The sequence below is a fragment of the Oncorhynchus kisutch genome, linkage group LG13, assembly GCF_002021735.2.
Source record: "Oncorhynchus kisutch isolate 150728-3 linkage group LG13, Okis_V2, whole genome shotgun sequence".
NCBI classification, from domain to species: domain Eukaryota; kingdom Metazoa; phylum Chordata; class Actinopteri; order Salmoniformes; family Salmonidae; genus Oncorhynchus; species Oncorhynchus kisutch.
This window is the reverse complement of record NC_034186.2, coordinates 28,928,247-28,949,711: the sequence shown is the minus strand read 5'-3', so window position 1 is coordinate 28,949,711 and position 21,465 is coordinate 28,928,247. Positions and strand designations below refer to the sequence as shown.

The 21,465-nt window shown below is 41.2% G+C and overlaps 1 protein-coding gene across 1 annotated transcript in view; it reads left to right on the top strand.

Moving 5' to 3' along the window:
- naaladl2 (N-acetylated alpha-linked acidic dipeptidase like 2) overlaps positions 1-21,465 on the top strand; it is a 273,612-nt gene that overhangs the window by 224,842 nt on the left and 27,305 nt on the right. Inside the window, exon 11 of the mRNA XM_031785955.1 lies at positions 16,080-16,169. Coding sequence (XP_031641815.1) covers positions 16,080-16,169 — 90 coding nt within the window. The remainder of the gene's footprint in view (positions 1-16,079; positions 16,170-21,465) is intronic.

Here is a 21,465-nt window from a genome sequence, read left to right as displayed (position 1 = left end):
GTACTGATTTAAGTCAGCTAAGCTTTAAATGTCTTCTAATCACTGAATACTGTGCTGTATAGATTTAGACAAAACAATTTGGTAACACTTTACTTGAAACCCAGGTTCATAACTAGTTATGACACGGTCATAACAATGTCATAACAGCTGACATAACTTGTCATAACCTTTTATAATATGGTCATAACAATGTCATGATGCAATTATTTGGGCCTATTATGACAAATATTGCGTTATTTTATGGCTGGTTATGACACATACCTAAGAGTGTAAAAACCCACAGAACCTACCACAGCAATTATTTTATGACTGGTTATGACACATACCTAAGAGTGTAAAAACCCACAGAACCTACCACAGCAATTATTTTATGACTGGTTATGACACATACCTAAGAGTGTAAAAACCCACAGAACCTACCACGGCAATTATTTTATGACTGGTTATGACACCTGCATAAGCGTGTCATAACCTACCGCCCAATCAAAACATTCCATTACACCATAGCCTACATGTCCACAGTAAGTTTATGCTGTATATATTTTTTTGAATTGACCATCTTAAATGATCATTGTAAATGCGCAAACATTGATGTCAGACACCCCAATGCTCTGTTGCTGATGACTGGGATGCAGGAGCAGATTTCAGGAGAAGGACAAGACACCTTCTTTTTGACTAATGACTGATATAAGGGCATGTACGTGATAGGCCTATCTGGCTTATATGATTACGATGGCTTCTTAAAGTGTATTTTCTTAGTCCATGTAAAGTGACACAGGATGGTCATAATGCTTCATGACAGAGTCATAAAAGTGTATTTTCTACAAGTTATTTAAAATATGATGAAAAAAAACATGACTGTAAAGAATTAACTTCAACAACAGCAAAGGATTTAAGAAACACATTTTCAAATGAAAGGAAACTTCTCAGCAGGGAAGAAACACATTTGAATAAATGTAGGTTTTGACACTCTTATGTAGGTGTCATAATCAGCCATAAAATAATGCAATATATGTCACAACAGGTGTAAATATATGGATCATGACAGTGTTATGACCATATTATGACAGGTTATGACAAGTTATGTCAGCTTTTATGACATAACTTGGTGTCGTAAAATGTTATGGGGTCAAGTGCTACCAAACATTTATTAACTTTTAAGTAAAAAATATTTGGGCCTCTGCTGATTTTACCCAGTTTATATTTGATGTTAGGGTTTGAATACAATTATTCACACTCACTGTAAAACATTTGATATTTTTCCTATTTTACTGCTATAGGGTGCTGATAAGGCAGCAAAGTTTATAAACAAATGGAATGCCAAACTTGTCCCCCGTTAGGGAGTGTAGCTGTGCACACTGCACAGTGATGACACTTTCTCCATACTCATGTGTACATCTGTCTCTTCCTCACAACATGCCTGGCTAAGCATCAGCCCAGTGACACTGGTGTGCTTTAAACTGTAAAAGTAACCTTTTCCTGGCATTCAACACATCGAGCTGAATTAGAGCCAGATGAATTAGATTCCTGAGCCACAGACTGCAATGTGGGACCAGGCTCATCACAAGGCTCTCCTGTGCAGCCAACAGCTTGAGGATGCATCTGAGTCAGATTTGAAATGACACACTAGCTTAAAGGCTCTCCTTGCCTTCATTTTGTATGTGTGTATGTGTGTATGTGTGTGTGTGTGTGTGTCCGGGTGTGTGTGTTATGTATTAATGCTGAGCGATTAGTGCTTTTTGAGGTCGGTTGGATTAGAAAAAAATTATAATGGTTTTCGATTTGAGGTTTAATTATTTGGGTAACACAGAATAAAACAATTAATACAAGTCTGCCCATTACTGCTTATCACTTATTAACCATAATTATTTCAGATTACTTTACAAAAACATTTAAGTTGTTGTGTATATTACATTTGTTTTATTTGCTAACTTGATTATTTATTCAGTCATCATCTCATGTTTTTAGAGCTACTGTGTGACAAAATCACTATTTAGTAGTTCTTCAAAATAATGAATGTACCTCGCAAAGCAACAGCTGCTCTCCACATCCCCTCACCATCACCATTCTTTTCTCTTCTGTAGCAGGTGTAAAAGAAACACAGACCGGACATGTGGATGCACAATGGATTATGGTCATTGGAGTTAATTACCACATTTTATGTGCTAAACTACATAGAATATTGGCCTGTTGGAAACTACAACTCCCTACTACATCTCACAGTTCAGGCTGGATCTGATTTTTCTCTAGTGAAAGGTGCAATGTTTGCATTGAGCTCACAGAAAAGAAACGAGTGAATTGTAATTCAAATAATTGAACCACGTGTGTGCATGCAGGTGTGCCTTCTGCATTCCCTACACACAGTTTGATGTCCAATGTTCAAACTGTAGCTAACAAATTACAACAACATTTAACAATTTAAAACATTTGTAAGAATGCATCAAAATGGAATCAACAAACACCATGCCAGCTGTTTTATCATGTTTTCAAGTGCTCCAATAGACTGACTGACTGGGTCTCAGTCGCTCTGCTCTGGAGGTCACTATCGATCACAGTCCAGAGGTGTGGTATGCCAAAACCTGTCAGCCCATTTTCACTCACTGAGTCCTGAGAAGGGGAATCAGTGCTGTCCGGACACCGCAAATGTTATGATACCAAGTAATGTGATTTTCAGGCTAGCTAGAGAAATGACCCTTGGAAATGTCAAACAAGACCACACTCTGGTTGTACTGTTTGTTTTCCATTTGTGTGGACTATGACCCTGAAACACAACCATCAAACAGAGTTCTCTGTCTAGTCATCCTCATATTCCCCTGGTTCTCCCAAACAGCGCCATGACACATCCCCTCATTATGACACACATGCAAACGCCCCTCTCCTCACGCCCTCGGACGTTGCCTGGCTCTTTGGCTGTGTTCAGGTTGCCGGTTGCTGCAGTGTTACAGCAGTGTTCAGAATTCCTGTCCTGAGGTGCTTTACCAGTGTACGCTGAGCTAATCTAATTAGCAGTGTGAAGTGGCTGCAGCTGTATGGAGCAGAGAGGGAGGGAGGCTACACTCAGTAGTCTGCTGATCAATTGGCTCTGCCTCTGCTCCGGCCCGGCCCATCCGCTGCTCTACCTCATTGCAGTGACAAGTAACTGAGCTGGGCTTGGCTACTGCGTATCCCACCATCTGGCCCTAACACATGGCGGTGACCCTGTTAATGAAAGCACTCTTCTGGTATGAAACACACTTTGGTCTTCTTAGATTGAACATCATGCCTTATCACACTTTTTTTCATTGACCATTGACATCCTGGCAATTGAAACCAGTATGCGTGTGAGATTTGGTTCTAGGTGCCGATATTACCATTGACATAATGTAATGCCATTAGGGGTTAGGGTTTTACAAAGTGGTCCATATAATGTTGTAGACTGTTGATAGGATTTTGGACACCAGTCAATACAGTAGGTCATTGTATTTAATGCACACTGAGGAATAGGGCCAAAGGGAAGGGAAATCAATGGAGTCTGGGCCTTGGCAATTCAAACTCAGATTGGACAATTAATGTGTAATCGAAGAGCAATCAAAAGTAACCTATTGTTGCTTAATGAGTCTATGTTTTACTCAATAAAGAGAAAGGTGTGTCTGAGCGGCAAAGGTGCAAAAGAGATTGCAAATACCTGTTTAGGAATACAATGCACCATGTAAACAACATCAGTTGTGTCTAAAACAATAGGCCTTACTGAATGAATCTTCCTCTTGTTCTTACCACAGGCAAACATAGAACCTCCTGTACTCCTACAGAAAATGTGTTATCCTACATAAAATGCAATTATCCTTTGGTTCTATGAAAGAGGAGAAAAGCATTTCACATATTTAAGCCATTTAGTTGCTCTTGCTTCAAAGTCTAGCATATCTTGAAGGTTTGTAAGAGGAAACTCTACCTTTTTGTCTTAAATTGAAATGTTCTCTTCTATTATTATATCTCTTTCATTTCCATTGGCTTTGAAATGGGGCCAACTGCAGAAATTGGAGAGTTGTTCCATTGGGGTGTGAATACTCTGGGGAAATACACAATTTGTCCTTATTTATGGAAATTAGTCGTAGCTTGTCCCTTTTAAAGGAATGTTTTTAAGTAGAAGAAACAGCCATGTCAATTGTTTCACAGTTTTCTATATTGTATCTGACCCTACTGCCTCCATTTCACATTTGAATTAGGTAGGTCTTCTAACAGTGTTGTGTTATTTTTCAAGCTGTTGAAGGTGATTACTATCTTCTTCTATTTTAGAGTCCTTCCTTCATGACATTGGAGTGTTTGGCTGGAATCATACTCCCTCATGTATAGCCTTTTACCCTAGTCACAGCCTGCTTTGAAGTCCTCTTCTGGGGTTTTCTCTTTTTAGGCAGGTTTCTTCAAAAGCACTTTTCCTCAATGTATGCTAGCTAACCCCAGAGTGGGCACAATGGATGTAATATGATCATAAGTGAGAGACGGCATGCAAAACATCCCGGGCTTCCATATTGTCTATGTATGGTCACATCACAAAACAGTAATAAAGGATGACGTATAGATAAAGTATAGCAGTATCTGCTGTGTTACATTGTGTTTTAGCCAGTCTTCGCTAACACACACACGCATGCACGGACACAGGCATACACACAAGGGCTGGGTGATATGACCTAAAGATCATATCTACATTTTTTTCTAATTTATGGTTGATTCACGATATTTACTGCATCTCCGTTTTTTAAAATGTTTTCACTGAATAAGCTTTGTTTTACAATTAAAAGTAAAATACACTGCATTTCAAACAGTCAGGAATAATGTAATAAATTCAGGGCTTGTGAAATTATACCTAGGGTAAATATAAGACTTTCACAATTAAAAGACTCACTAATAATTACATTATTTTGTCCAAATAGTTTAACCTGTTTTTTTGCAATAAATACTGATCTGGCTGTCAAGTCCATCTATGAAAATGCCCTTTTTGTTACAAATTTAACCAGGACCATGCATAATACACATTCACTAATAATGACTAACTTCGTGTAGCAGCCAGGCATTATATAAAATGATCACAACTAGATCTCATAAACAATCTCCCAAGCACAAGCCGAGGTACTAGTGAGTAGCAAGCTAATCTTTATATTAAAAGTCTAGCCAACTTGGATCTACTTGCTAGCTAACAAGGTAGAACAGTTTAATTGTTATGAACACACCCTTATGTCTGTCTCCAACTGTTTGAACAGCATGCTAGCCTGTCCACTTTGTACAGATGTTGAAATCAAGTGGCCTACCTTATTTCTCAGAATGAGTTGCCAATTCCTTATATAATTGTTTTTTATGCTTATTGCACATTTATAAAATACAGACTAGACAGCTAGTATAAAAGTGTGTGGCTAAAATGCTGCTAGCGGTATGTGTGTCAAACTGAGCATTCATTTTCCAGAATCAATGTTCATTGATACTCCCATTTTAGCAGGGTCTGGCTGTCTCACAATTTGAAGAGTTGAGACATAAAAGGGTATTCATTTTATTTTATTTAACATTTATTTAACTAGGCAAGTCAGTATATAAGTCAGGGTATAGTAAGAAAGGTTATTTTTTCCTCTATTACAGTCAAATAATGTCTCATATGAGTGATTCTGTTGGACCAAATGTCAAAAGCAAATAGCGAGTTGAAACTGCTTGTTGTCAGCGAGGATGTTCGGAGTGGCAGGGGGAGGAGTTTGGTGTGTGTGTGTGTGTGTGTGTGTAAATGGGGAGGTGCACAGTCAAAGTAGAAGGAGCGAAGGAGATGAGACCAAAAGACAACATGTGAACAAGCAGGGTTGTAAATTCTCATAAAAAACTAAACATTAAAAAAAACGTTATTCTTGCAATAAAGGCATTTGGAATATCATGCTAAAACATACGTTTGAATTAATCAAATTAATTTGATATATCGCCCAACCCTAACACACACACACACACTTGGCCTGAACATCTGACTGAGTGGAGGTGCTACAGTCTGCTAATCGCTGTGGCGTGTGTTTGTTCTCCGAAGGGCTCAGGATGACCCAGGTGAGTGCTGTTCCTATTGGAACTCCCACTAGTCTGAACCTCACCAGGGGATACTCATCTGAACTCTTCTCTCTCTCTCCTCCCTCTTGCTGTTGAGATGTCAGTGTTTCCTTGCAAATACTCTACCCTCCACCTAGTCACAAATATGATGCCTTCATTTATATACTGTAGAATGCATTCCAATAGAACCATGTAGATGTGTGATGCTGGAGCTACTGATGTAACCTTTAAATAAATATGGAGGGAGGCAGCAAAGCCATTCTCAGAGGAGAGTTGAGGAAGATGGGTCTTGGCATGCCTCACTACTCCAACAGGACAGACAGGCCCTCAGACTGACAGTCAGTCACATTCCCCAGACAGACTGCAGTACAGTCTGACACTAAGACTTTCTCATCTCCTGCACACCCAGTGACACCCAGTGGCAATCTCTTTTTCAGAGGGAGCCAGCCGAGTTCTCATCAAATCAAACCCAGCTCAGTGGGAGCTCCGGCTCAGTCGAAATGAACACAGCCCCAGCAGACCTGCTTTATTGATTCAGAGGCTCTTTCTGAGTCTCTCTCTGAGTCGGTGTAAAACAGCATCAAGGCAGGCAGGCAGCACCCCTCCTTCCCTCCGCTGTGTCTCCACTCTGCCCAGGCTTCCTTGGGACCGATCAGAAAGTGGGCGCTGAAGGGGAGTGTGTGTGTGAGGGGATAGAGAGATCATTAACTCAGCTCAGCTTGGCTCTTCTGCCTAATCACCAGTTAACACTTTCCAGGCCTGTATGGAACAGTGTGTGGGCAGGGAGCTCCTCACGGCAGGTGCCTGGCTGCTCTATGAGCCAGTAGACACATGGGGCGTCAGAACAAAACCTGGCTCAATGGATGTCGATGTATTGTAGAAGTGTCAACACATGAAGATGAACTCCTCAGAATGATTTTTCTTTGGCATTGGTTTGATGGTTGTATAAATTGGAATGTACACCACAAGTGTTAAGAATCTGTGCAAATGACTGTACAGATGACTGTGGATGATTACTGATCCGCGGTGGATTTTAATCATCATGTTACCATGTTCCATAGCTCCCCTGTCTCTGCGTTGTGGCGCACGTTTTGTAATCTCTGTGTGACAATGTCACAGTGTCACAGCCTACTTTGTACTGTGTGTCAAAGGTTTAACAAGCATTTGCTTCAGTTAATGTGACTGTGTGTTTTTGTTGCCAACACAACACAACAGTCTGTGTAAGACTCTAAAATATAGAAATGTATGTATTGTAGTTGGTGCTTGTTTTCCTTGCCAAGGACATCCTCATGCTGAAAATCAAATGCTACCAAGTGCTTCCAAAGTGTTTTAACACCCCCTTCAATAACCTAGAGGAGTTTTAATATCAAACCACTGCTTATCCAATGGTATTTATTTGGTCCCTCTGTTGCAGAGAGAACATAGTATAAGCCCTTAGGTCTGCATTGATTATCAATTACTTTATCTTGAGTCTACCATAAATACAGAATCATTTGATATAATGATCTTTCCTCTGAATTACTCCTGCAATCCTCAATTAACTTTATAAAACTTATTTTGGATAACATAACCTCCCATTAACTTTTGTCACTAAGGCAAATCAGTATCTCTCCTCAGGGATTCTACTAAAGCAATAAATTGTCCTCTATGAGAGTCAGTGTTTTGGAAGATTATCAGAAACAGCCATTGTAAATCCTCCATAAAACAAGCAAAGGCCTACTGAATCAACTGTACTGTTTTCCTGGTCATATCAAAGCTCATATTATGAGCATTACTTGCAGAACATCTTTGCTCTATTCGTATCACCCATTAAATGGAGTTTACCCATTGCTCCAGCTCAAAATAAAATAATAAAGGAATCAATGAAAATGCAGCTGGAGTGGAAATAACTTGACAATGCTGATTTTTTTACTCCTTTTCCTCAAGGGAAAAGGTTCACCTCTTTTTATGTGGCTGGCGCTGTCCTTATGGAATCCTTATTTCACTTGAACTCACTACATTAACTTTTACTCTGTAGCTCCCGGTCGATTAAATTAGTGATATCTGCATGAAACGACAGCTGATCCCACTCTCCTCCCCTGCCTCGCCACACCTCTGATTATTTCCCCCTCTTTGTGGATGAATATTCATGTATTGTTGTTGCCAACAATAGACCATTCCCAGCTAGCACATTTGGTTCCTTGGAAGTTGTGGCAACGTACGTTTTTGGTTTCCCTTTGAAGCCATAAGTTTCCTGACTGGTAAAACATAACATTTTTTAAATGTTCTGAGAACAGAAGAGAACATTTTACCTAGTCTGGGAATGTACATTTTTAGGTTGCAGGGAGTTGCTGAGAATGTTTAACTATGGTTCCCTGAAAGTTTTCCTATGAGGTTTTATTAATGTTCTGAGAAGGAAGGTATTTAAATAACATTCTGAGAACATGTTTTTATTGTGGCATGGCATCAGTGAGATTCAAACCTATGATCTTCTGTTCTCTATCCATGGAATTAGTCCACTGCGCCACCAGGATGGAGCTAGCATGCCATGTTTTCTTTACCTATACAAAGCTGTTCATTTTAGTCAATTTTTTAATTTTTTTTTAAATGTTGCCTTTATTAACTAGGCAAGTCAGCTAAGAACAAATTCTTATTTACAATGACGGCCTACCAAAAGACAAAAGGCCTCCTGCGGGGACGGGGGCTGGGATAAAAAAATTATAATAATACAATAAAAATATAGAAGAAAATATACATCACGACAAGAGAGACAACACAACACTACATAAAGAGATACCTAAGACAACAACATAGCATGGCAGCAACACATGACAACACAGCATGGTAGCAATACAACATGACAACAACAAGATAGCAACACAACATGGCAGCAGCACAACATGGTAGCAGCACAAAACATGGTACAAACATTATTGGGCACAGACAACAGCACAAAGGGCAAGAAGGTAGAGACAACAATACATCACACAAAGCAGCCACAACTGTCAGTAAAAGTGTCCGTGATTGAATCTTTGAATGAAGAGATTGAGATAAAACTGTCCGGTCTGAGTGTTTGTTGCAGCTCGTTCCAGTCGCTAGCTGCAGCGAACTGAAAAGATGAGCGACCCAGGGATATGTATGCTTTGGGAACCTTTAACAGAATGTGACTGGCAGAACGGGTGAGGGCTGCAGTAAATATCTCAGATAGGGGGGAGTGAGGCCTAAGAGGGTTTTATAAATAAGCATCAACCAGTGGGTCTTGCGATGAGTATACAGAGATGGCCAGTTTAGAGTATAGAGTGCAGTCCTATAAGGAGTATTGGTGGCAAATCTGATGGCCAAATGGTAAAGAGCATCTAGCCACTCGAGAACACCCTTAACTGCCGATCTATAAATTACATTTCGTTTAACTTGCATGGGTAGGATGGTCATCTGAATCAGGGTTAGTTTGGCAGCTGGGGTGAAAGAGGAGTGATTACAGTAGAGGAAACCAAGTCTAGATTTAACTTTAGCCTGCAGCGTTGATACCCTCACCACCCACACCCAGGTGGTGAGGGTAGGAAACAACATCTCCACCCCACTGATCCTCAACACTGGGGCCCCACAAGGGTGCGTTCTCAGCCCTCTCCTGTACTCCCTGTTCACCTATGACTGCATGGCCATGCACGCCTCAAACTCAATCATCAAGTTTGCAGATGACACTACAGTGGTAGGCTTGATTACCAACAACGACGAGACGGCCTACAGGGAGGAGGTGAGGGCCCTCGGAGTGTGGTGTCAGGAAATAACCTCACACTCAACGTCAACAAAACAAAGGAGATGATCGTAGACTTCAGGAAACAGCAGAGGGAGCACCCTCCTATCCACATCAGCGGGACAGCAGTGGAGAAGGTGGACATTTTTGAGTTCCTCGGCGTACACATCACGGACAAACTGAAATGATCCACCCACATAGACAGCATGGTGAAGAAGGCGCAACACCGGCTCTTCAACCTCAGGAGGCTGAAGAAATGTGGCTTGTCACTGAAAACACTCACAAACTTTTACAGATGGACAATCGAGAGCATCCTGTCGGGCTGTATCACCGCCTGGTACGGCAACTGCTTCGCCCACAACCATATGGCTCTCCAGAGGGTAGTGAGGTCTGCACAATGAATGTTAGATTACTTGTTAGATATTACTGCTCAGTCAGAACTAGAAGCAGAAGCAAGCATTTCGCTACACTCGCATTAACATCTGCTAACCATGTGTATGTGACCAATAAAATTGGATTTGATTTGATTTGAGAGAAGGACAGTGTACCGTCCATATTCCCAAGTACTTGTATGAGGTGACTACCTCAAGCTCTAAACCCTCAGAGGTAGTAATAACACCTGTGGGAGGAGGGGCATTCTTCTTACCAAACCCCTAACCTTTGTTTTGGAGGTGTTCAGAACAAGGTTAAGGGTAGAGAAAGCTTGTTGGACACTAAGAAAGCTTTGTTTTAGAGCGTTTAACACAAAATCCGGGGAGGGGCCAGTTGAGTATAAGACTGTGTCATCTGCATATAAATGGATGAGAGAGCTTGCTACTGCCTGAGCTATGTTGTTGATGTAAATTGAGAAGAGCGTGGGGCCTAGGATCAAGCCTTGGGTTACATCCTTGGTGACAGACAGTGGCTGAGACAGCAAATGTTCTGTCTTTAGCAAACCAGGCCAAAGATACCAATACTCCTTAGCCGGCCCACAATAATGGAATGGTCTACCTTATCAAAAGCTTTGACCAAGTCAATAAAAATAGCAGCACAACATTGCTGAGAATCAAGGACAATGGTGACCTCATTGAGGTCATCATTATACTGCATTATTGACTGTATGTTTGTTTTTACTCCATGTGTAACTCTGTGTCGTTTTATCTGTCGAACTGCTTTGCTTTATCTTGGCCAGGTCGCAATTGTAAATGAGAACTTGTTCTCAACTTGCCTACCTGGTTAAATAAAGGTAAAATAAAAAAATAAAAAAATTGAGGACCTTTAAGGTTGCAGTGACACATTCATAACCTGAGCGGAAAGCAGATTGCATACCAGAGAGAATACTATAGACATCAAGAAAGCCAGACAGTTGTTTATTGACAAGTTTTTCCAACACTTTGATAAATAGGGCAAAATAGAAATAGGCCTATAACAGTTAGTTATAACAGTTAGCACTCATTAAGATCAGATGTGGCCAATTAGTGGGCGTGGCCCACACACTGGAACACACTTAACAAGATAGAGTATAGAGAGAGTTTTGTTGATGCTGAGAATGGAATGTATTTTAAATAACATTCTTAGAACTTTCTCAAAAGTTTTCTTGATTTTTGGGGGGGAAAGTTTTCTTAATGTTCTCAGAACAATTTGAGAACATGACTTTAAATAGAACCATGAGGAAACCTGTAGGAAACGTAATGCTGAAGTACTGAAATTCCCAAAGAAGGACACTGTTTCTTAACATTCTCTGAACTATTTGATAATTTTCTCAATTGCAAACCAGATGGAGAACGTTCCTCAGTTCCTCTGAACTTTTAGTAAATGTTGTGTTAAAGTAGTGAATTAAAAGTAATACCAAGAAAATATATTTTTTGTCAAGTTCTTTAAATGTGCTGAGAACGTTCTAAAGCAAATCAACTACCCTGCACCATTCCCAGAAAGTTGTGAAAGGTTTTACTGTATTCAAAATAACCATAGGACAACCACACTCTCACCAAACTCTTAAATATATTATATATAAATATTCCCAGAATGTTATGTGCTAGCTGGGTCAGTTCTGGGGGCTGGGAAATGCTCTGAAATTTGGGTCCATGTTTGCCATGGCGCTGTGAGGTCGGAAATATTGTACAGATTTTCTGTATTTTTAAGTCGTTTCAATTGCATTTTTCAATTAATGTTTTGTTTTTGTTACCTTAATGAGGGTTGATCTGACATTTCTGGTGATAAACCATAGAGTTGCTGGCCTGTTGACGGCAAGTATGTTTATTTGGCTAGGCTAGCTAGGTAGCTAGTTAGCTGGCTAATGGGATTTGAATGATGCATTCACATCACCGTCTGTTTGTTCCACCTGTCCTGGTTCCTGGAAGGATGTGCGGGAATGGCAGCCACGCCTCGTAGGGGATACTTCCAGACTACTATCGAGGTGTGGTGGTGTTTTCTGGCGCTTTTACAGTCGCCAAAGAAACTCCCAGGTGGATGATACACCTTGATAGTGGATGATCCAGCCTACTTACGAAGGTGGAGATGACGTGCCTGATGAAGAGCTCCGGGCCTGTCTAACAGTAGGCCTATCTGACTGACATTTCTCCCTGCCTGTCTATCACTGATGCTCCCGCCGCTCAAGCTACTGCTGCTGACTGCCTTTCTGAACTGCCTAAAGGCATCTGAAGCTGTGGAAGACCATCAGCCATGAAGTGACAGATCCCTACATTTGTTTTGGTTTTCAACATGACTTTGAGATTCTTGTTTGTAATGAAAAGCACTATATCAAATAAATGTATTATTATTTAATGATGTTGCACTAAACAGCTCAAAGCACTCCCAGCCAGAGTATCCCACACGTCAAAGCCTGGGGATATTGGGGAGGATGATCTACATCACACGAGGTTGGTGGCTCCTGAATTGGGGAGGACGGGCTCGTGGTAATGGCTGGAGTGGAATTAGTGGAATGGTATCAAATACATAAAATAATGGTTTCCGTGTGTTTGATACCATTCCATTTGCTCCATTTCAGACATTTATCATAATCCGTCCTCCCCTCAGCAGCCTCTTGTAACCTACATCTTCACGCTGATTACTCCATTCAAAGCTTCATTTTCCAGCTTACATAAACAATGTGTCTTCTGCTCTCTACTCTCTACCACCGAATATAGTGAAAACCACCGTAGTTAGTATTGTCACGGTCGTCATAATGAGGAGACCAAGGCACAGCGTGATAAGCGTACATAACTCTTTTAATGAAAAGAACGAACACTAAACAAAACATCAGGGCGAGTGCGAGGAGGTACACTGGAGACCAGGAGCGCTGAGCCGGCACCCTCCTGCCCATTCTAGCCCGGCCAATGTGAGGAGCTGGAATAGAGTGCACCGGGCTAGAATAGCGCACTGGAGACAACGTGCGCTCCACCGCATAACACGGTGCCTGACCAGTAACAGGCTCCCCATAGTAAGCATGAGGAGTTGGCTCAGCTCTCCGACCTGACTCATGCAATCTCCTCGTGTGCCCCCCCAAAACAATTATTGGGGCTGCTTCTCGGATTTCCGTACTAGCCGTGTACCCTCATATCATTGCCGTTCCTCCCGTGCTATCTCCACCTGCCTCCATGGTATTACCAAATAATAAAGAAAGCAAAGATAACGAAGGTCAGGGCGTGACAAGTATAGACATTATAATTAAATCACAATGGATTAGCTCATTTCCATGAAACAGCTGTCTGTGTTACAGTAGCTGCCTAGTTAGTGCAGTGTCTTTAGCTAGCTTGCTAGCTTCGTTGTGCTAGCTTGCGAATAGGATAACGTTAGCTAACTAAACATTTGGCTATTGGCTGGCACTGGCAGTATGGGATTATAGAGAGTTAATTAAATTGTTTATTCGTCATCTTGCTAGTTATCTAGCTGTGGCCTGCTGGCTAGTATCAACAAGGGCTATCTACAAAATAGCAGCATTAGCGCATATAGCTTGGAATCTAGACCAAAAGCAATTCACATGGATATGCATTTCCAAACAACGCTACTTCCACCTTCTGATTTGGAATATTTTAACAAGGCTCAATGGCTGACGACTTCCAAAGTATTTTCTCTGTGAACACAAAAGAGATTGACTGCTGACACTCTGTACAGAGGTGCTCTGTACTGTCGGTAGGCAAACGTTTAACAATCCTAACATTTGTGTCTGAGCTTTAAACAGAAGTCAGTGACCCCCTTGTGGTACGGTCTTGTTGCTCTTGATTTTCATTCCTATCCTCCAGCCCTCCTGCTAGTTTGTGTTTGTTTTCTGGGGGGGATTCAGAGCGAGATTTGCTGAACAGAACTACAGTCATCAGCAAAACAGGAGATCAACCACTTGACTCTAGCGCCTCCATCTGCCCACCCTGCTCCCCCTCCTGCGTTTACCTTACTCCAACCAGTTGGCAGGCATGCTCCTACTAACAGGCCTGGCAGGGAACACCCACCCCATTCCACAGGGAATTGTGACACCTAGTACACCTACAATTGGTTTACCCAGGGAAACGCAATCTGCTCGTTTCAAGCGTACATATTCAGGGTTAACTACTCAAACAATGGTACAATTTGAATCTAGCCTTTGGTCCATACTCAGTGAACAGATTAGTATGATGCAGTGCTCTGTGTAGAAAATTATTGAAGTAACAATTAGACACACTGAGGATCAAAGCAGTGGATAGCCTTGTTGTTGTCCATTCATTAGGCACCTTGCAGTATACCGCATATCACATAACAATGTAAAAGGTACTTGATGGCTCCTAACAGATATAGGAAGTGTCCTGATGATAGTACTCCATAGGCCACTAGTGGTTAGAGCATTGGACTAGTAATCGAAAGGTTTCAAGATTGAATCCCCGAGCTGACAAGGATAAAAATCTGTTGTTCTGCCCCTGAACAAGGCAGTTAACCCACTGTTCCTAGGCCGTCATTGAAAATAAGAATTTGTTCTTAACTGACTTGCCTAGTTAAATAAAGGTAAAATAAAACTATACGGAGAAACAGAAAGGACTTTAACTAAAGGAGACAGAAGTGTTGTCTTTAATGGCCATTTGTCTGAACATCTAATCCTTGTGCTCCTTCACCTACACAAAGGATCTGTTTTGGCACCCAAAGTATTTGTACAATGGCATTTAGGTGTATTTCCTAAATGGAGCATTGTCTGATGAGTTTGTGTGTAAATATACTTGCATATCTGCACCTCCTCCTGTGTTGGGTTCTCTGTGTAGCCTAGCCTATGTGTCACAACAGTGGGGGGCTGCTACTTCCAATATTTCTTTAATCTGTCAGTGAGGAGTACCATGGCTGAGGAGGACAGAGCCACTTCAACTGTTAGCCTGGCTCTGCTCTGGCTGATGACTCATGTGTGACTCACCTTTTTCTCCCCAATAACCTGGGAATCCTGCCCTAGATGGCTGGGGCTGGAGACTGTGCTGTGTTTTATAATCCTCCACTATTGGCTGCTTCCTCGTGCTGCAAAGTGGTCTGAAATATTTAGATGTTTAATCAGAGCTGCTGGTGATGCTGTATGGAGAGGCTGAGGCTCTCTGTAAGGTATTATTTGAGTGCCACTTCTGAGCATGTGTCTGACAACAGTACAAAAAGACCTGACAGTGGCATGTCGCTGAAAAGGTTTGGTGTTTTTTTGGAATGAATGGCCTTGTGAATTGTAGTGCAACATAACGGAAAATACTTTAGCGTCTGCCTCAGATCATTGCAGCCGTGAAGGGAGATCTGTGTGGATGATGAAAGTGGTTTGCCGATTAGCATAGAATAGTCTCAGAATATTCTCAACCCTGTTTATGAGACAGGCACATAACAGGTAAACAACCTATGGCAGGGTCACCCAACTGGCAGCCCGCCTGCGGGACGAATTTAACCAGCAAGTTTTTTTATTTGGCCCCAATTATTATTTTTTTGTTGGGGGGGGACATAAAATACTGTAAAAACACCAGCAAATCAGCTCCAAGTCATTTACACTGTGGAAATCTGTTCCAAAGTATTTCCACACATAATAGAGAGATATATGTGATCCTATAAAAATGTAAGCAAGGTTTGAAATTATGGCTTTAGTCAAATATTATATCTGTTTGGGCTTCTTGCGGTCAATTTGCAGTCTACAACTTATTTGTAACTATGTTCCATCCCCCTGACCATCCGCTCAAGAAGAAAATCTGCCCACGGCTGAATCTAGCTGATGATCCCTGGCCTATAGTATGAAACTGAATTTGTAGTATGAAGCTGTGAATATTTCAAACAAATCCAATAGCTGTATATCAACATCAATAATAGTATGATATTTGGCATGTTATTTCTTTCCCCCCAGAAAAGCAGTTTTCTCTCTGAAGCCCTGTTTTCTGCAGAGTCACCGGAGACCTTGGATCCCCTCTTCAAATTCCATGAGACTATCGCTAAGGTAAGAGACCATCTCTCAACTGTCTTGAGGCACTGTTATCCTTACAAGGGCTTGGCAAATGAAAACAATAATTCATGGACTGGAGTGGAGTAAGGAGCGGTGCTTAATTGAGACTGGCAGGTAGTGTGGTTGTGGAATATGGTTTTAGAAGCCTTTTCATGTGGTGTCAGACTATTCTCTCTTTTTTAGCTCTCTAAGCCAAACCTTGAGGCAGTGGCTAGTTAGGAACAAACATTGATATACAGTGTGCATCCTGCTTACTGTTCAGCTCTTCATTTTAATGCAAAGAAGATATTAGGCTTAAGCCTGAATTGCTCTCCCGTCATGCTCACAGACTCTCATTCATCATCCCAAATGTGCCCACATTTCTGTCTCCAAAGTGTCAAACTGGTGTGCTGTTAGTATACTTCAATATTACTGTAATATGTGGACATTTTTCTCCTGTGTCCCTTCCATCCTTTTCTTCGGAACAAATTTCATATTTGTTAGAACAAGATAACAAAATAATAAAAAAATGCAGTTTCCAGCTACTATAGTCATTTACAACATTAACAATGTCCACACTGTATTTCTGATCAATTTGATGTTATTTTAATGGATAAGAAATGTGCTTTTTTTTTTAAAACAAGGACAGTTCTATGTAACCCTAACATTTTGTACACACACACACACACACACACACACACACACACAGACACACACACACACACACAAACACAACAGCTTACCATCTTTAGCCTATGGGCAGACTGACAGTCATCCTGTGGACAGACTGAAGGTCAGACCTCCGTGCGACCCGACCCCCCTTGTTGTCACCTCAGGCCAATCTTCATACGAAGGACTTTGTATCACTGTCTGTCTCTAAGTGTTACTGTGTGTGTGTGTGTGAAGGATGAGTGACCCAATGTAGTGCTGTGTTGCTTTATTTAAAGCCAGCACTCAGTCATTCACGTCTTGGCCAGACACTGATTGCTCAGCTAAAGGCTGGCTCCTGACAGCTTATTTTTTCCCCCTACCTGTTCTTTGTCTTCAGGAGGACAGGTTGCTGGTTGGGAAGCAGAAAAAAGGCCAAGCTTTTATACACATTTTTGTCTCCAGCGAGGAAGGCCACAAATATGACGGCAGAAAGAAATATGGCTGTCGTTAGAGCTCCTCATCACAGCCTTGGAGATAATGTAATGTGCCACACGTTGTTTGTGTGAAGTGTTAAGAGCTGAGGAAAAGAAAAAGCAATGACATAAAACATTCAACAATAGTAGTACAATGGCAAGTGATAAAGGGGGTAGTGAAAATGAAAAGAGGCAGTCCAAGATGTTATTCTCAAATTGAAATATTCACATGGCGAATGTTGAGCATTATTTTAACTCCAATGTAAATTGGTCGTTGGGACTATGAGTGCAAGAGCTGTCGGCTGTGATTTATAATTCCGAGGACGTGTTTGGAGATCTATCATATGTCAAAATATCATATTTTTCAGCTTTATGGCGATAGGTTGAGAAACTTTACTGAATAATAAAGAGAAAAGATCTCTCGCTGGTGATTGTGACACCACACACACACAGTACAGCCACAGAGGTGTCAGAAAAACTTTGGAGAGGCAAGATTGTCTTATCAGGGGACTTCTCCTAATTTTGGGGGGTTACACAGTGTGATACACAGCTGCCGGATTCACACAGCCACAGAAAAGAAAGCAAAACATCTCTGTGAAAACTGCCATGCCTCATCCTTAACCACAAAGGAAATAGTTCTATGAGAGGAATCCCATAAGAGGAATGGGATCTTTCCCCACCAAATGTGTCACAATAATCATTATCGTGATGTAGCCACTGTTTCCTCATCTGTGAAATATATGTCATAATGCTTTGTTTAGGAACATGTTTAGTCATGTGTCATGAAGAAGTAAACTGCCAGGCCACCATCACACTACCACCACCACCATGCTTGACCGTTGGTATGAGGTTATTACTGTGGAATGCAGTGTTTGGTTTTAGCCAGACATAATGGGACGCATCTTGTCCAAAAAGTTGACTCAAGTTTGCATCAGCAAGTTTCTTGGAAGAATGTGCTATGGACATATGAGTCAAAGTATAACTTGTTGGACTACATGGGTCCCATTATGTCTGGCGAAAACTAAACACTGCATTCCACAGTAAGAACCTTATACCTACAGTCAAGCATGGTGGTGGCAGTGTGATGGTTTGTGGATGCTTTGCTGCCTCAGGACCTAGACGACTTCTACTCTGTATCAGAGAATTCTACAGGAGAATGTCAGGCCATCCGGGTCATGCAGGGTCATGGGTCATGCAGCAAGACAATGATCCAAAACAGCAATGATCCAAAACACACAATTAAGTCTACATAAAAATGGCTAAAAAGCAACAAATCTAATCCCAATTGATATGTTATGACAGGGTTTGCTTGAAAACCCACAAATATTGCTGAGTTAAAGCAATTCTGCAAGCCAGAGTGGGCGAAAATTCCTATACACCCATGTGAGAGACTCATCAACAACTACTGGAAGCTTTTTGCTGCAGTCATTGCAGGTAAAGGTGGCACAAGCAGTTACGGAGCGCAAGGGGGCAATTGACTTTTTCCCACATGGGAATTGGGTGTTGTATAACTTTATTAATTAAAATAATTATACTTTTTGTATTTGTAAACTCAGATTCCCCTTTTGTAATAGTAGGTATTGGTTGAAGATTTGATAACATTTAGTATAAAAAACTAAAAAAGAAAGAGGGCAAATACTTTTTCACAGCACTGTAGTTGCTACATAGCTCATTTAAATAATTGTAAATACAGAGCTCATTCAAATAATTTAGCCATCTTCGTTTTCAATGACAAAGATTTTTTCAATAATTCAAGATGTCTGATGATTGCAGGGACAACAGTACAAAAACTTTTTATAATATGACGTTCAACCAATTAAATAACTACATAAAATGCACTGTGGTTTTGACTACTGGGCAACAATGCTGAAACCCATGGTCTTGGAAATTATTCAGACCCCTTCCCTTTTTCCACATTTTGTTTTATGTTACAGCCTTAAACCTAAAATGGATCTACACACAATATCACATAATGATGAAGGAAAAACAGGTTTAGACATTTTTGTAAATTTATAAAGAAACAAACTTTACCTTATTTACATAAGTATTCAGACCCTTTGCTGTGAGACTCGAAATTGAGCTCAGGTGCATCCGGTTTCCATGAATCATCCTTGTGATGTTCCTACAACTTGATTGGTCCACTTGTGGTAAATTCAATTTATTGGACATGATTTGGAAAGGCACTCACCTGTCTATATAATGTCCCACAGTTGACAGTGCAAAAACCAAGCCATGAGGTCGAAGGAATTGTTTGTTAAGCTCCGAGACAAGATTGTGTCGAGGCACAGATCTGGGGAAGGGTACCAAAACATTTCTGCAGCATTGAAGGTCCAAGAACACAGTGGCCTCCATCATTCTTAAATGGAAGAAGTTTGGAACCACCAAGACTCTTCCTAGTGCTGGCCACTTGGCCAAACTGAGCAATCGGGGGAGAAGGGCCTTGGTCAGCGAGGTGACCAAGAACCCAATGGTCACTCTGACAGAGCTCCAGAGTTCCCCTGTGGAGATGGAAGACCCTTCCGGAAGGACATACATCTCCGCAGCACTACACCATTCAGGCCTTTATGGTAGAGCGGCCAGACGGAAGCCAATCCTCAGTAAAAGGCACATGACATCCCACTTGGAGATTTCCAAAAGGCACCTAAAGGACTCTGACCATGACAAACAAGATTCTCTGGTCTGATGAAACCAAGATTGAGCTCTTTGGCCTGAATGCCAAGCATCACGTCTGGAGGAACCCTGGCACTATCCCTAAGGTGAAGCATGGTGGTGGCGGCATCATGCTGTGGGGATGTTTTTCAGCGGGAGGGACTGTGAGACTAGTCAAGATCGAGGGAAAAATGAACCGCGCAAAGTACAGGGAGGTCCTTGATGAAAACCTGCTCCAGAGTGCTCAGGACCTCAGATTGGGGCGAAACTTCACCTTCCAACAGGGCAACGACCTTAAGCACATAACGCAGGAGTGGCTTCGGGACAAATCTCTGAATGTCCTTGAGTGGCCCAGCCAGAGCCCAGACTTGAACCCGATCAAGCATCTCTAGAGAGACCTGAAAATAGCTGTGCAGCGAAGTTCCCCATCCAACCTGACAGAGCTTGAGAGGAGCTGCAGAGAAGAATGGGAGAACTCCCCAAATACAGGTGTGCCAAGCTTGTAGCGTTATACCCAAGAAGAATCAAGGCTGTAATCGCTGCCAAAGGTCCTTTAACAAAGTACAGAGTAAAGGGTCTGAATATTTATGTAAATGTGATATCACTTTTTTACCTTTAATACATTTGCAAAAATTTCTTAAAACCTAGTTTTGCTTTGTAGTTATGGGGTATTGTATGTAGATTGATGGGGGGTGTCAATTTAATACATTTTAGAATAGGCTGTAATGTTACTAAATGTGTTAAGTCAAGGGATGAATACTCTCCGAATGCACTGTCACACCCCTTGACAGAGCATTTGGAAAGTGTTCAGACCCCTTGACCTTTTTCACATTAAAAATTGGGGTTAAAATGTATTTGTCTTTTTTTTTTCAATGATCTACAGAAAAAATAATGTCAATGAAAAAATAAGATTTATGAAAAATAACACACTAATATATCTTGGTTAGAGAAGTATTCACCCTCCTGTGTCAATACACCTTTGGCAGCGTTTACAGCTGTGAGTATTTTTGGGTCAGTCTCTAAGAGCTTTTCACACCTGGATTGTACAATATTTGCCCATTATTCTTTTTTTAAATTATTCAAGCTCTGTCAAGTGGGTTGTTGATCATTGCCATAGATTTTCAAACCGACTAAAGTCCAAACTTAGGAACATACAATGTCATCTTGGTAAGAAACTGCATTGTATATTTGGCCTGAGATATTTGGTTTTCTTCTAGTATTTTGCCTGTTCTTAGCTCTATTCTGTTTCTTTTTATCAACAACCAAAAAACTCCCTAGTCCTTGCTGACGACGAGCATATCCATAACATGATGCAGCCACCACCATGCTTGAAAATATGAAGAGTGTTACTCAGTGATGTGTTGAATTTGCCCCAAACAACATGGTTTGTATTCAGGACAAAAAGTTCATTTCTTTGCCACATTGTTTTGCAAGATCATTTTAGTGTCTTATTACAAACAGGAACTATGTTGGAATATTTCTCTGCACAGACTTCCTTCTTTTCGCCCTATAATTTAGGTTAGTATTGTGGAGTAACT